At 43.7% G+C, this 13507-nt stretch overlaps 1 protein-coding gene across 1 annotated transcript in view; it reads left to right on the forward strand.

Annotated features, from left to right (window-relative positions):
- Positions 1-13507, forward strand: part of COG7 (component of oligomeric golgi complex 7) — a 75206-nt gene that overhangs the window by 36984 nt on the left and 24715 nt on the right. The window contains exons 8-11 of the mRNA XM_058569868.1: positions 1352-1479; positions 2460-2614; positions 7688-7804; positions 10047-10112. Of these exons, the coding sequence (XP_058425851.1) occupies positions 1352-1479; positions 2460-2614; positions 7688-7804; positions 10047-10112 (466 nt within the window). The remainder of the gene's footprint in view (positions 1-1351; positions 1480-2459; positions 2615-7687; positions 7805-10046; positions 10113-13507) is intronic.

Below are 13507 nucleotides of genomic sequence, written 5' to 3' on the forward strand. Positions count from 1 at the left end.
ATACTTCCAAATCAAATCCAGCACCGCAAGATTTTCACCTCTTGCCATTCCCAGTTGTATCTCTTTTCTCCTCCAGTGAGAATCCTGGTTCCCAACAGTGTTTGTGTTTGAGTGTGTGTGTTTTATATATACTCATACAGTTCTTTTTCATGACTGCATTATGGATAGGTTACACGTATTTAATTTGTTCATTCGACTACAAATGGACTGGTACTGGAGTGCTGGATGCTGAGGATGCTGTGCTCAGTCTCTGCTCTCGTATAAGTATTTTTCAGTGGGAGATAACCAAATGATCACACTGATGGATGTATAATTGCAAAGTGAGATGAGAACTTGGAAGAAAAGCAAAATGGTTCTAGGACAGTATATAAACAAAGATGATTGAGACTGGCTCACTTGAGCTGAGCGAGTATTGAAGGAAGAATAGGAGTTGACCAGATGAAGAGGGGTAGGGAAGAACAAGATCCTTCTAGACAGAAGGAGCAGCATGTGACTAGAAGGGAGCCTGGTGCTTTTGAGGAAATGAGAGAAGGCTGGAAGCTAGGGGGATTGGGAAGGAGGATGAGGCTGTAGAAATAATAACAAAAATAGCTGGTGTTTATTGAGTGCTTACCGTGTGCTAGACATGTATTATTTTATGTCATGTCCACCAAAACCTTATAAAATTGATGCCATTGTTAACCTCATTTTAAAGTTGAGGAAACAGGCATAGAAGAGAGAAGTCATTTGCACACAGTCACATAACTGGGGAGCAGTAGAGCTTTGGTAGAAGAGCCTTCACTCAACTACCACCCTCTTTCACCTCCTGAGGTCAGGCATTACAGGACCTTGTAGGCTATAGAACAGATTTTAGATTCCAACCAAAGACAGAGTTCTTAGGAGTTGAATTGCTGTGCCTTAGAATATGCACATTTAAATTTCTATGTAGTTGAATATAGGAATTTTTGGAATTCTGAGTGTATGGGGTATCCTGTTTTATAAAGTCCCAGGAAGGCTCAGGATGGAAAAATGTTCTTCCTGCAGAGCCTTTTCTCTGTAGCAGTTCTTGAACTTGACCTTGAGGAAGGTTATCATTTGAAGAGATTCTTGACTATGATGGGTTGTGGGATTATGGGGGCTGGTGTCTTTGGTAGTGCTTTAGGCAAATAATACACAAAGCCCGAATTTATCAGAATATTTACTGACATGATTATTGAAGATTCCATGAACGATAAAAGCAGATTAACAAAATGTAGTTGCCCCTGAGATGAAACACGAAAAGTTCCAGAAGAATACCTTTCACCTGTTGTTTTCCAACAATTAATTTCCAATTCTTTGTTCATTATTGCCTTTAATTTCTGGTTCCCTGAAGATGAGCATAACTTGGTGAAAGTCATGGAACTGGTGGATGCTGTGTATGGTCCGTACAAACCCTACCAACTGAAGTATGGCGACATGGAAGAAAAGAACCTCCTCATCCAGATCAGTGCAGTGCCTTTGGTAATGTCGTCATACTGCCCGTGGCCATTAGGAATCATTCTGTTTGCCAGGCAGAGAGTTGGGGGTGAGATGCACTGGAGAAGGTGTGAGGTGGCATCTGGTGTGCAAAGAGTGGGAACAGGTGTGCAAAAAATGGGCTCTAAGTGCCTCATGGGCTCTTGCAATCCAAATGTAAAACGAGACCACAGACGTGCTACCAATTTTCTGTTTAAATCTCCGATAAAGGTCTAGCAAAACAAGGGGCTTAAGTATTCTCGGGATAAGTTGATTATCTCCCTGATTTAGTAATTTCTTATTTTGGCATTCTTTTGTTTAAGGCAGATGTGCAAATGGGCACGGGAGCGGGGCATTTATGGACAGTGCTATGGGGGCAGGTTCACCATGTGGGCACCAGGGGGGAACAGAGGTCATTTCCATGGCAGACATTAAGGTTGTCTAGCATGAGGAGAGTTAACATTTAAGAACTGATCTTACAGTAGTTAAAGTCTGCTGCCTCCTGCCATTTTTCCATTTTCTAGAGACGTACCTAGAAAGTTGTTCCACTTCAGTTAATTCTTGCCCCTGAAGGAAGCATTTTCCTGTTACTACATTCTTTTGGAGTATGAAGTACTCCATTCTTTTGGAGTATGAGTACTGCATTCTTTTTGATATGAAGAATTTGAATCCTAGCTTGAGTGCCAGAGGGAGAGATGCCATTGTAGTCACAGAAAAAGAGGAAAGAAATGAAAAATATAGGGATGCATATCAGGATTTGATCATGCTTTCATCCAGGAGTTAATGTCTGTGTCTCACTGGGTGCTGAGACCATTCTTCCCTGGGTCAGGCTTTTGAAGAGCTGTCACAGTTTGAGTCTGCGTCGCTGATGTCCCTATTAAGAGATTTTACTGTCAGGAGGCTTGGAGGTCTCCCCATCTTCGTGTTGTCTCTTCACTTGTTCTCGAGTCTGAGGCGCCTTTTGTTTGTCTGTATTTGCTGCCCAGGAGCACGGGGAGGTCATTGACTGTGTGCAGGAGCTGAGCCACTCAGTGAACAAGCTCTTTGGCCTGGCGTCTGCAGCTGTTGACAGATGCGTCAGATTCACCAACGGCCTGGGGACCTGTGGCCTGCTGACAGCCCTGAAATCCCTCTTTACCAAGTAAGGCTAGGGGTGGGGATGTGGCTGGCTACATTGGAGGGCGATGTCTATTCCAATGAAAAATGAGCGTGTTCTGTCTTCCTGCTATGAACCCTGGAGAAGCACTGGCACCTGAGCCCAAGGGGGCGTGCTGAAGGATGTTCATGGGGGCACTGTTTGTACTGGTGGAGCATTGAAGCAACCTAAATGTCTGTCTGTTTGGAAATGGCTAAATAAGATATGGTCTATTCATTCAAAGGAACTCTATGGGGCAGTTAAGGTGTTAATTAGATCTACACATACCAACATGGATAGATCTCAAAAATATATTGTTGAGTGAATAAAAACAAGTTGCAGAATCATATATAGAGTCTCATACAGGAGGTGAAAAGAGCATACAAAAAATAGAGTATATTTTCTGTAGCAGGGTTCGGCAAACTGTTTCTGCAAAGGGCCAGATGGTAAATATTTTAGGCTTTGTGGGCCTGATGGTCAATAGAGACTTTTGTAGCAGTCTGCTTTAGCAGCACAAAAGCAACTGTAGACAACATGTAAATGAATGGGTGTGGCCATGTTCCAGTAAAACTTCATTTACAAAAAACCAGGAGCACCGACCCTTGTTCTGGATCTTTTTTAATACTTTGAAATGAATTATATGTTTCTACAGAATAGGAGTCAGCAAATTCTAGCTCATGAGCTGAATCTGGCCTGCCATCTGTTTTTGTAAATAAAGTTTTATTGGAACACAGCCATGCCCATACACATACCTATGGCCTGTGACTCCTTCACACTATGAAGGTCGAGTTGAGTAGTTAGGGCAGAAACTTTGTGACTCTCAAAGCCGAAAATATCTGGACCTTAACAGAAGAAGTTTGCTGAGCTCTGATGTGGAAGGTTGGGCAACAAACTCAAAACATTGGTTATCTTTGGGGAGTTGGGGAAGGACTAGGATGACGGTCATAAGGAATTTAGCTTTATTTGTTATTTTCTGACTTTTTTTAAAAAAGGAACATAAATTCACATGTTTCTTTTGAATATCATGCTAAGTGAAAGAAGCCAGTTGCAAAAGACCACATTATGTGATTTCATCTATCAAAATGTCCAGAACAGGGGCCGGCCCGGTGGCGCAAGCGGTTAAGTGCGCGCGCTCCGCTGCGGCGGCCCGGGGTTCGCTGGTTCGGATCCCGGGCGCGCACCGACGCACTGCTTGGTAAGCCATGCTGTGGCGGCGTCCCATATAAAGTGGAGGAAGATAGGCACAGATGTTAGCCCAGGGCCGTCTTCCTCAGCAAAAAAAGAGGAGGATTGGCGGATGTTAGCTCAGGGCTGATCTCCTCACAAAAAAAAAAAAAAAAAAAAATGTCCAGAACAGGCAAATCTATAGAGACGGAAAACACATTAGTGCTTGCTTAGGTCTGGAGAGAGGGGAGCATTTGGAGGAGATGGAGAATGGCTGCTAAAAGGTATGGGGTTTCTGTTTGGGTTGATGACATGTTCTAAAGTTGATTGTAGTGATGGTTGTACAACTCGGTAACTGCACTAAAAACCGCTGAATTGTCTCTTTACGTGAGTGAATTGTGTAGTATGTGAATTATATCACAATAAAGCTGTTAAAAGAAAGAAAGAAGGGGAAACTAAAATTAAGTTTAGTTAGACAAAAAGAAAGAAAGCAATATGAGGCCGGATTCTTTGACTTGAGCGATTGAGGTGTAAGGGCCCGTCTGTTTTTGTAAATAAAGTTACGTGCTCCAGTTAGATTAGATGGTTAGATGCTCCAGTTTCTGGCTTGTAGACAAATACATTCTTAGGCTCCCTGAGAGACCTTCCCTCGGTAGCTTGTTCTAGAATGAAGTTGGCTTGAGGCGCAAGAAGTTCTTTTGATTGGACTGAACGCTGTTTTGCTGTAGTAAGCTTAGGGAGCTCTTGTCATTCCAGAAATACTGAGCATGCCCCTGTGAGCTCCGAGGGTCCTTGGACCCTGTGCTCTCGGTCACTGCCATGGGCAGTCAGCACCTCCTGAGGGCAGCTCCCCGTGTGGGCACTCAGGGCTGCCCTGCTCGCAGACAGAGGAGTAATCAGATGAGCCCGTAGAAAGAGAAACATCAGCAACAACTTTAATCAAGTAAAATTTACCTCTTTCTCTCTCTGCCACCAGCTAAGATTTGGTGGATGAAAAAAAAATTTTTTTTGAGATCTAAAAATTTTATTATAAAATAAAAATAGTGCTTTCAGAAATAACTTTTTAAAATACAAAAAGGTGTAAGAAAGGGGCCGGCCCGGTGGCGCAAGCGGTTAAGTGCGCGCGCTCCGCTGCGGCGGCCCGGGGTTCGCTGGTTCGGATCCCGGGCGCGCACCGACGCACTGCTTGGCAAGCCATGCTGTGGCGGCGTCCCATATAAAGTGGAGGAAGATAGGCACCGATGTTAGCCCAGGGGCCGTCTTCCTCAGCAAAAAAAGAGGAGGATTGGCGGATGTTAGCTCAGGGCTGATCTCCTCACAAATAAAAAAAAAAAAAAAAAAAAAAAAAAGGTGTAAGAAAGTGGAAGTCTTCCTCCCTTCCTGCCCACCCTTAGGGCTTCTCCTTAGAAATGCTCAGTTTTGAACATTTTGCTTTTAGTCTTCTAATCTTCCTTCCATACTTTAAAGACTTTTTGTTTATCAACTTGATTATATCTTGACTCTCAACTCTGAAAGGTAAGGAACCGAGCTTACTTAAGGCCAGTGCTCTCTCATCCCCTGCTTCTCCCAGCTCTTGTTAGTTATATTTTACTGTTAGTTCTTCTCTTAGTTATTTTGATTACTTCGTTTTTGAAAATAATACAAATCCATATTAAAAATTTCAAATTGTACAAAAGGATATGTGATGAAACCAGGTCAGCTGCTCTAGAAGGGAATATTGTGAAGCTACCACAACTGCTGATGTTTATAAAATCAGTCAGGGAAGTTACTGTGAAGCTAACTGGAGCAGGGTCCCAACGGGGTGTTGTTCAGTAGCAGGGAGGGTTTGGGGAGAGCATTAAGGAAGGCAGGGGCAGGGAGGTTGGAGCTCTCGGTGGGGGGCAGGAGGAGACTGGCCCAACTTGAGCTAGGGTGAAGCCGTAGAAGATAGCAGCTGACAAGGTGTTACACAGCTGTGACGGGAACGTGGGCTCTGGAGCCACCCGAGCTCAGATCCTGGCTCTGACTCACTAGTTGGGACGTTGGGTGGGTTAGTACTCCTCTCGGAGTCTTGGTGCTTTTGCTCTGAGTAAACTGATGGTGGTAATATCTCTTCTCCATGCTGGTTGTGAATATTAAGTGAAAACATGTAATTAAAGCCCCTAATGCAGCAGTTCTCACATGGTAGAGACACTTGGAAACGTTTATTGTGAGAGAATTGGAAGGTTTTGGGACAAATGTGATAAAAATGTGATGGCGATACGCACATCACACGCGATACACACTGTGGCTAAACAAGCCTCCCCTCCACACCCAAGTGCTCGGGGGCCTGGTCCCCACCCCGGGGAGCTCTGTCCTATGAGCTTCTGCAGAGCACGTGCACTGTTGCATAGTGTATTCTTCTCATACTTATTTGTCATATTTGCAGGGTGGTAACACAGTTGTTTAATCTCCTACAGCTAAAGCACAGTTATGTTCCTCGACATTCCCTGGTCAATTTGTCCTTGAGGCCCCTCTCCCTCCCCCAGGGACTAATTCCCCAAGAAAGCTGTCACCTCTCTTGGTGCAAAGAGAAGGTGCTGTCATTGGGATTTTGGTCTCGTAGCTTTGCACTTTAAAGCAAAAGTCCGGCGTAAAGGGAACGGCAGTATCGTTTGTGGTTAGTGGAGTGGTCTGGAGCAGTTTCTTCCACTTGGTTCTTTGAACGGCCTTTCTCTCCAGCACACAGACTTACTCCTCAGGGCTGTGCCCTGGGTCATCACATTGCGCTCTCCTCACTTAGAGTGTAGGGTTTGGGAAGGGAGCGAGGGAAGACCTCTTGTGATGTAAACGAATGTCATAGGTTTTCAGGGAGTCTCTTGGCTTCCAGAGAACATGACCCCCCACCTTTGTCCTTCTCACGTCACCCTCCCAAGGACATGCACTTATTCATGTTATAAGAACTTTACATCCTTAAAAACAATAGCCCCCCCATCAGCTTTCATTTTATACTTTTCAGAGAACTTTTGTATATATTATTTCATTTATTTTATTTTATCATCATGACAACTCTGTGAGGCAATATAGAAGACATCATTAAGTCTGTTTTAAAGATGAGGAAACTTGAGGCCCCCAAACACCTCGATACTTCCCCGAGCCTGCAGTGCAAGTCTTTCATTCGTTCAGGACCTATTTCTGGCTGTCTTCTTCACACTCAGTCCTGTGCTAATTCCTGGGGATGATTGCGAGCTGCAGAGAGATAGTCTCTGTTCTCCCAGAGCTTCTGGTCTGTCTACAGCAATGAACATGAAACACGGACATTAAATAAGCTGTTTAATTGTGCTTGTGTTAGGTGCTGTGAGGGAAGGTGTGTGGTGTATGGCTGGAGCAAGCAGCACAGTCTGGGAGGGAGGGTTGTTGGCTCTGAATCCAGTTTCATGCTCCTGTGCCATTAAAGTCGGGCTCTTGGCTGCCATGGAGCTTGGCTGTTTAATCTAAATTCAGGGGTTTAGGATGATGCAGCAGTACCCTGGATATCAGTGAACCACTTGTAGTATCCCAGGTGACAGTCTGGTCTTATAGAGGGACCATGATGTTTTTAAACAGCTCTTTGAACCAGCTCCCAAAGAAATGCGTCTGTTATGATGAGGGAGTAATTTACCAGCATCATCTCTTGCCTGGTTGGTCACCAGAGTCTCAGTCTTAGTGGCCACCCCCTTCCCCCTCATCTTGAGCATCTCTCTTAAAGTTGCTCTGCCAGGTGAAAAAAATGGTCTTGCCACACAGAGAAGACCTTTTAGTGGTCAGAGCTTTATAAGTAGTCTCACATCTCGGTAGGAGTCTCTAAAGACACTCTCAAGGTCATTAGCAATTTATCCAAATCTGTGTCATTCCAGGTGTCTTTAGGTCTGAGGAGTTTATGATGACATCCCTCTCGTTTTTTGTCCTTCCCCACAGGTACGTGTCTGATTTCACCAGTACTCTCCACTCAGTACGAAAGAAGTGCAAGCTGGAGGATGTTCCTCCCAACTCCCTTTTTCAGGAAGATTGGACAGCTTTTCAGAACTCCGTTAGGTGAAGGGGGGGTTGTGATTTCAGCATATGCCTAATGTAATAAGCATAAACATGCATAATATAGTATATAAAAATGATAAAGGGGGCCGACCTGGTGGCATAGTGGTTAAGTTCGCACGCTCCACTTTGGCGGCCTGGGGTTTGTGGGTTTGGAATCCAGGTGCAGACCTACACACCACTCGTCAGCCATGCTGTGGCAGGCGTCCCACATACAAAATAGAGGAAGATAGGCACAGAAGTTAGCTCAGGGCCAATCTTTCTCATCAAAAAAAAACAAGAAGAATAAGATAAATGTGTGTGTAAGGGATTCATTTTTTTCCTGTCTTTCACTGTTTTTTTTTTAAAAGCAAATACTCTGGAATCTAAAAACAAGCCAATAAACAAAAAATCAAACCAAACCAAACAAACACCAAAAAGATCCCTCTTGCTCTTAAAACATTTTTATAAGTTCTTTATGAATGCCTCATCTTTTTTGGTGAGTTAAATTTTTCGTATTTGCGTCAAGATTTTTCCATCTTAGCCTATAGTTTTTACAGACCTAAAGTAACTTAGAGCTTATGTTTTAGAAAATGCACAGCTGATTCGATCCTGTTTCTGGATCTAAACACATTAGTGCTAAGTGGTAAAACAGTGCTGTTTGGCTTGGAAAGGTCCATGTAAGAGTTCCATGAAAGGCTCTGAGGTACCCCTCCCAAGGGTTATTGACAGCCAGATTCTGGGGTAACCTGTGTGATGGTGGGCCAATAGGTAGACACGCTGTTGCCCCAAGCCCTGAGGTCTGGTGGAAGTGTGAACAGCAGTGGCCTGAGAAGTTTGGCTCTTGGTATGTCCAGAGAGCACAGACTACTGGCCTGTGGCCAGATCTGACCTATGTACATGTTTTGTTTGATCACAGCATTTAAAAATTTTTGGATTAGTTGCCAACATTTAAAAACCAGATTTAACATAATCCAGATTTCTAACATCACTTAAAAATTGGAACTTCTGAAAGCACTGGGCCTGCATTGTCCCAAGGCCATGACCTAGTGGGGCTGGTAGCCAAAGTCCCCAGTAGGCTGGGTATATGTTCTCTGTTGTGCTGTGGTTCTTCTACTCCCATGTGGTCTAACAACTATCCTATTAGGCTGAGCGAAAAAGCAATCTAGAAATTTCTTTTCCTTAAAGCCATTCTTCATGGATATACATTCTGAAAAGAGATGCTGTTCTTCGCTCACTTAGATTTCTTGCCTGACTCCTGGCCTAGGTGGTGTGTGCAGGGTGCCCATGACACATGCAAGTCTCAGTGCAGTATCCCACGCCAGGGCAGATCCAGACCCTCTGAAGGCTGTCTTTAATTAGGGTAAATCCAGGACCATTTGGAGTATCTCCTCATGGGCTCTGATCTGGACTTTTATTTTTTGATGAAATTTAATGTTCTGGATGCTAACTATATCCCCTATCATCTGTACTGACTTGGTGTACTAGAAAATATTATGCACAAGTTTGTTCTGTTGTACCTGAAGTGAGTGGAATATTTCATTTTCTCATAAACCTTTCTTATGATGGAATGCCTAGATACCCTGGTGATGATAGGCGCTTTTAGAGAAAGTTAAAAGTTAACTAGACTTCAGATGTTTTTAATCCTTGGATTTGTCCTGACATTATAGGTTGGTGTTGAAGGATGCAGTGGCTGCAGTTTGAGGCAAGCATAAAATTACCTAAAAATTAAAGGATTATTAGATAAGATATGATGATCATTCAGGCTTATCTCTGAGAGACAGATGGATTAGTCCTCATCTGCCTTTCATGTGATCAGAGAGAGAGAGAATTCTAGTATCAAAACAGTTTTCTTTTCTTTGCCTAGCAAATAGCAGACATCTAACAAATACTAAGTAATGAATTTTGGTTTTTAAATTTTAGATACATAGTATTTCCAACCCATTTTCTCAAGGACAAAGCTCAAAAGCACCTCCGAATTTTGAAAATGTAAAATTATTTGAGATCATGTTGAACAGAATTGTGATTCATAGCAGAGAGGCCTGTGACATGAGGATATTAGAAGGGACTAGCATTTACTTTTTGCATTAATTACTGATTAATGAAACATTTCAGGTAGGCCATCAAATGGTTAATTGCTTTCCCAGAACCCAGCACACCACCAAAAGGAGTGAATAGTTAGAATTTTTATGAATGAGACAATGTTTGTCCTGCAAATGCAGGCATTCCAGATACTTGAACCTGAAGTGCTTTTTGTTTTGTTTAGGATAATAGCCACCTGTGGAGAGCTCTTAAGACAATGTGGGGACTTCGAGCAGCAGCTAGCAAACAGGTAGGAGACAGCTGTGGGGGCTTCCCTGGGTTCTCCACCGGGAAGAACTTGTTACAGTACACAGCACAGCCATGACAGCATATAGTCAAATCTGAAAGCCACAGAGCTCGAGGACTGTCTGTACCAAGATACGAGGTGTCATTATTGTCATCATTAAACATTTATTGAGCACCTAAACAGGGCAAGGCTCTGACCTACTTGGCAATGGTCATATAATTTTGGTTAGATATGGAGTTTCAGCCTAAATGAGGAAACAGTACATATTGTCTCCAAATTACGAATGGGCTGGGTTCCCACTGCTTGTTTGTAAGTCAGTTATTGGGACCAAAATAAATTTCCCCATAGAAACGGTGTTATAAGTGGTGGCGAGGTCTCCTGGGCCAGTCCACCTTCTGGGTTCTGCAGCAGAATTCTGTGTTGTTCAAGGGAGTGTGTGTCAAAGCAGGATTTCTGAGGTCGGCCCTGGGAAAAGTCCCTTCTACTGCCTTTCTCTATTCTGATAGCTGCCAGGGCTTTACATTGCCCTGAAGTGGCCCCGTTCAAAAAGCTTTTCCCCTCAAAGTGCTCCAGTCTCCCAAATTTCCTTCTTTCTTCCTTTCAGCTAAATCTCTCATTCCCTTGATACAGCTGATTTCTCTAGTCTCCATGAGTCTGGGGGAAGAAGTGTGTTTCATACAATTGTGCGAGGGGCTAGCAGCAATCCCTTCACCTCTTTCTGGGATAATTCTTGATTGTCTTTCAGTAATCTCTGCGAGAGGGAATTTCTGGCAGTGGTACAAAGTGGAATGAAAGCTGAGGCTTCCGGGGACCAGATGGGAGAGAGGGATGAGTCGCTAAGGAAGGAGGTCAGAGGTCAAACTGGCCATGGAGTTAGTACTCTGTGTTGGCTATTTCTTCTTTTTGTCTTCTTTCATTTCTGAACCCATGGATTGTCTTCAAGCCCCAAGATTTTTCACCATGGTTCTCATTATGGGGAAAGTCTTGCAGTGGGATAGAATGGGTAACTGTTGCTGTCCATAACTCCCAAACGGCCCAGCACAGAAATTATGTGACTTCCTGGAATGAATAAAACCAAAGCACCACAGGCATACGATGGAATGTGTGTAAATAATATAAATGATGAAGTAAATGCCCCTTCCCTCCCCTTTTCACACACACCTGTGCTCATGTGTGCACACACACCCTTGGTGAGGGGAGCCTGTGGTGGAAGGGTGAGTAGGTCTGGGTTCACAGAGGACTCCTAGGAAGACGTAAAATTTTAACGTTTACGTATTTAAAAGAAAAGCATCGGGGCGGGCCCGGTGGTATAGTGGTTGGATTCGTGTGCTCTGCTTCAGTGGCCCAGGGTTCACAGGTTCGGATCCTGGGTGTGGACCTACACACTGCTCATCAAGCCATGCTGTGGAGGCATCCCACATAAAAAATAGAGGAAGATGGGTACAGATGTTAGTTCAGGGACAATCTTCCTCAGCAAAAAAATAAAAATAAAAAAAATAAAAGAACGGCATGTAGCTTATTATTTTCTTAATTACAGTAGTAATTATAGCCTGGCCCCAGCACATTACAAAAATTAAAACAGTTCACAAGTATACAAAATGAAAACTGAAAATCTACTCACCCTAAAACTTCTTCTCTCCAGAAGAAACATTGTTAACAGTTCCCCTGCCTCCTACTTTATGACATTTATTGAGCCCTGCATTAAGGACTTTACATGAATTAACTATGAATCCTCCCAGTGGCCAAAGAAATAGGTACTATTCTTACTCCCGTTTACAGATGAAGGGACATTGAGGCATAGAATTTGGCACAGGTAATAACTTTTTAGGTAAAAGAAATTATTTGTAGAAAGAGCTGTGTCTGAGGTGATACAGCTACGAGGCAGTGATCTGAACCTGGACATGAGCTGAGTCATCCAGAGCGTGTGAGTGTCCCCCCCACACTGTCCTTTCTCACAGGTTAGTGTCTGGCCTTAGACTTGGGTTTCTCTGTATATATATGTGTCAGACATCTTCCATATCAGAACATACACACTTTCCTTAATATTTTAATGAAGACAAATAGTACATTTTAAAGAGTGAGGAAGGATCTAGTTGGGAAGGTGAATGGGGACATGGCAGATAAAGGATGAGCCTCTCTAACTGCATTTTTCAACCCAGAGAGGCTAAAGGCCTGGCTTGAACTTTGGTGTGAGAGGAGAACAGACTGGGTGTATCCAGAGGAGCCTTTTTAAAGAGGTGATGTCATTCTGGAAGCACTGAGCCTGGAAAGGAAAAAGAGTGAAAGTCACCATCTGTGTTCCCATCAGGGAGGCCACGCGTGTGCAACTGCCTATAAAGCTTATCTTATCTCCCTATAAATCGCACCTGCAGAACCCAGACTCCTACCAAGGACCACTCCCCCTGGGTGGCAGAGGCAATTGCTCGAAACACTCCAGGTTACTTCAGCGACATGAATGACATTGGCTATCAGGCTCTTAATATTACCTCCTCGTAGAGTAAAGCAGGGCCGAGTTGGATGTTACCTGAGGGATTTCTCTTATACTGGGCGAGTTGGGTGAGACACATGGAGATTGCCGCGGCTCCTGTGTACTTTCCTGGTGGCCGCCACTTATCTTTGGAATGGTGGTGTTTTTACCAGGATAAGCTGTTAGTGGGACGGTTCAATGGGACAGTCAGGTTTGGGGGATCCAGTATACAAATTTCCATGGCTGAGGAGTGGGTACAACTTTTCAAGGAAGGGAAATGAGTTGAGGAAATAGATGGAGTTGTAGTTAGTCCCTCCCTCCTCTGCACGTCCTTACTGCATTCTCCTGGCACAGCAGTTGGCACATGTTGGACTCCCCGGTTCATCTCTGAGCTTGGTGAGGGCAAGGACTGTGTTTAATCATCTGATATCCCCAAGACCTAGCTCAGAGCTCATGACAATGATGAGAAAATGTGTCTGTGATGAAGGAAGAATCAAGTGTTCATTTCAGTATGGTTTTCACAATACTAGTAAATATAATAGAAAATCAGCTTCTAATGATCAGAGCATCTAATGGTGTCTGTCTGGATGAAGAGGAGACTAGGGGAAAGATGCCATTAGATCCCTGGGGTTGGAGTTATATTTGTTCTGACTTTTTTTTATATTAGATTTGGTTTTCATTGTAGAGCACACTGTTCTGACATTTAAACTGTAATCTTTAATATTTTTCTTCAACTTGGATGGCAGACTGATGACAGTTTCCCCTAGCTGACTGAGACTGAGATACGTATTGCAGTAATCCTGCAAAGGAGAGCTGACTTCCCAGAGGCCAAAGACGGAAGCTCAGCTCCCAGCATCCTGCTCACTAAACGCAGGGTCCCCTATCATTCAAGAAATAATTAGTGAGCACCTGCCAGGGGCCAGGCACTGTG

This window comes from Diceros bicornis, chromosome 26 (genome assembly GCF_020826845.1).
Source record: "Diceros bicornis minor isolate mBicDic1 chromosome 26, mDicBic1.mat.cur, whole genome shotgun sequence".
NCBI classification, from domain to species: domain Eukaryota; kingdom Metazoa; phylum Chordata; class Mammalia; order Perissodactyla; family Rhinocerotidae; genus Diceros; species Diceros bicornis.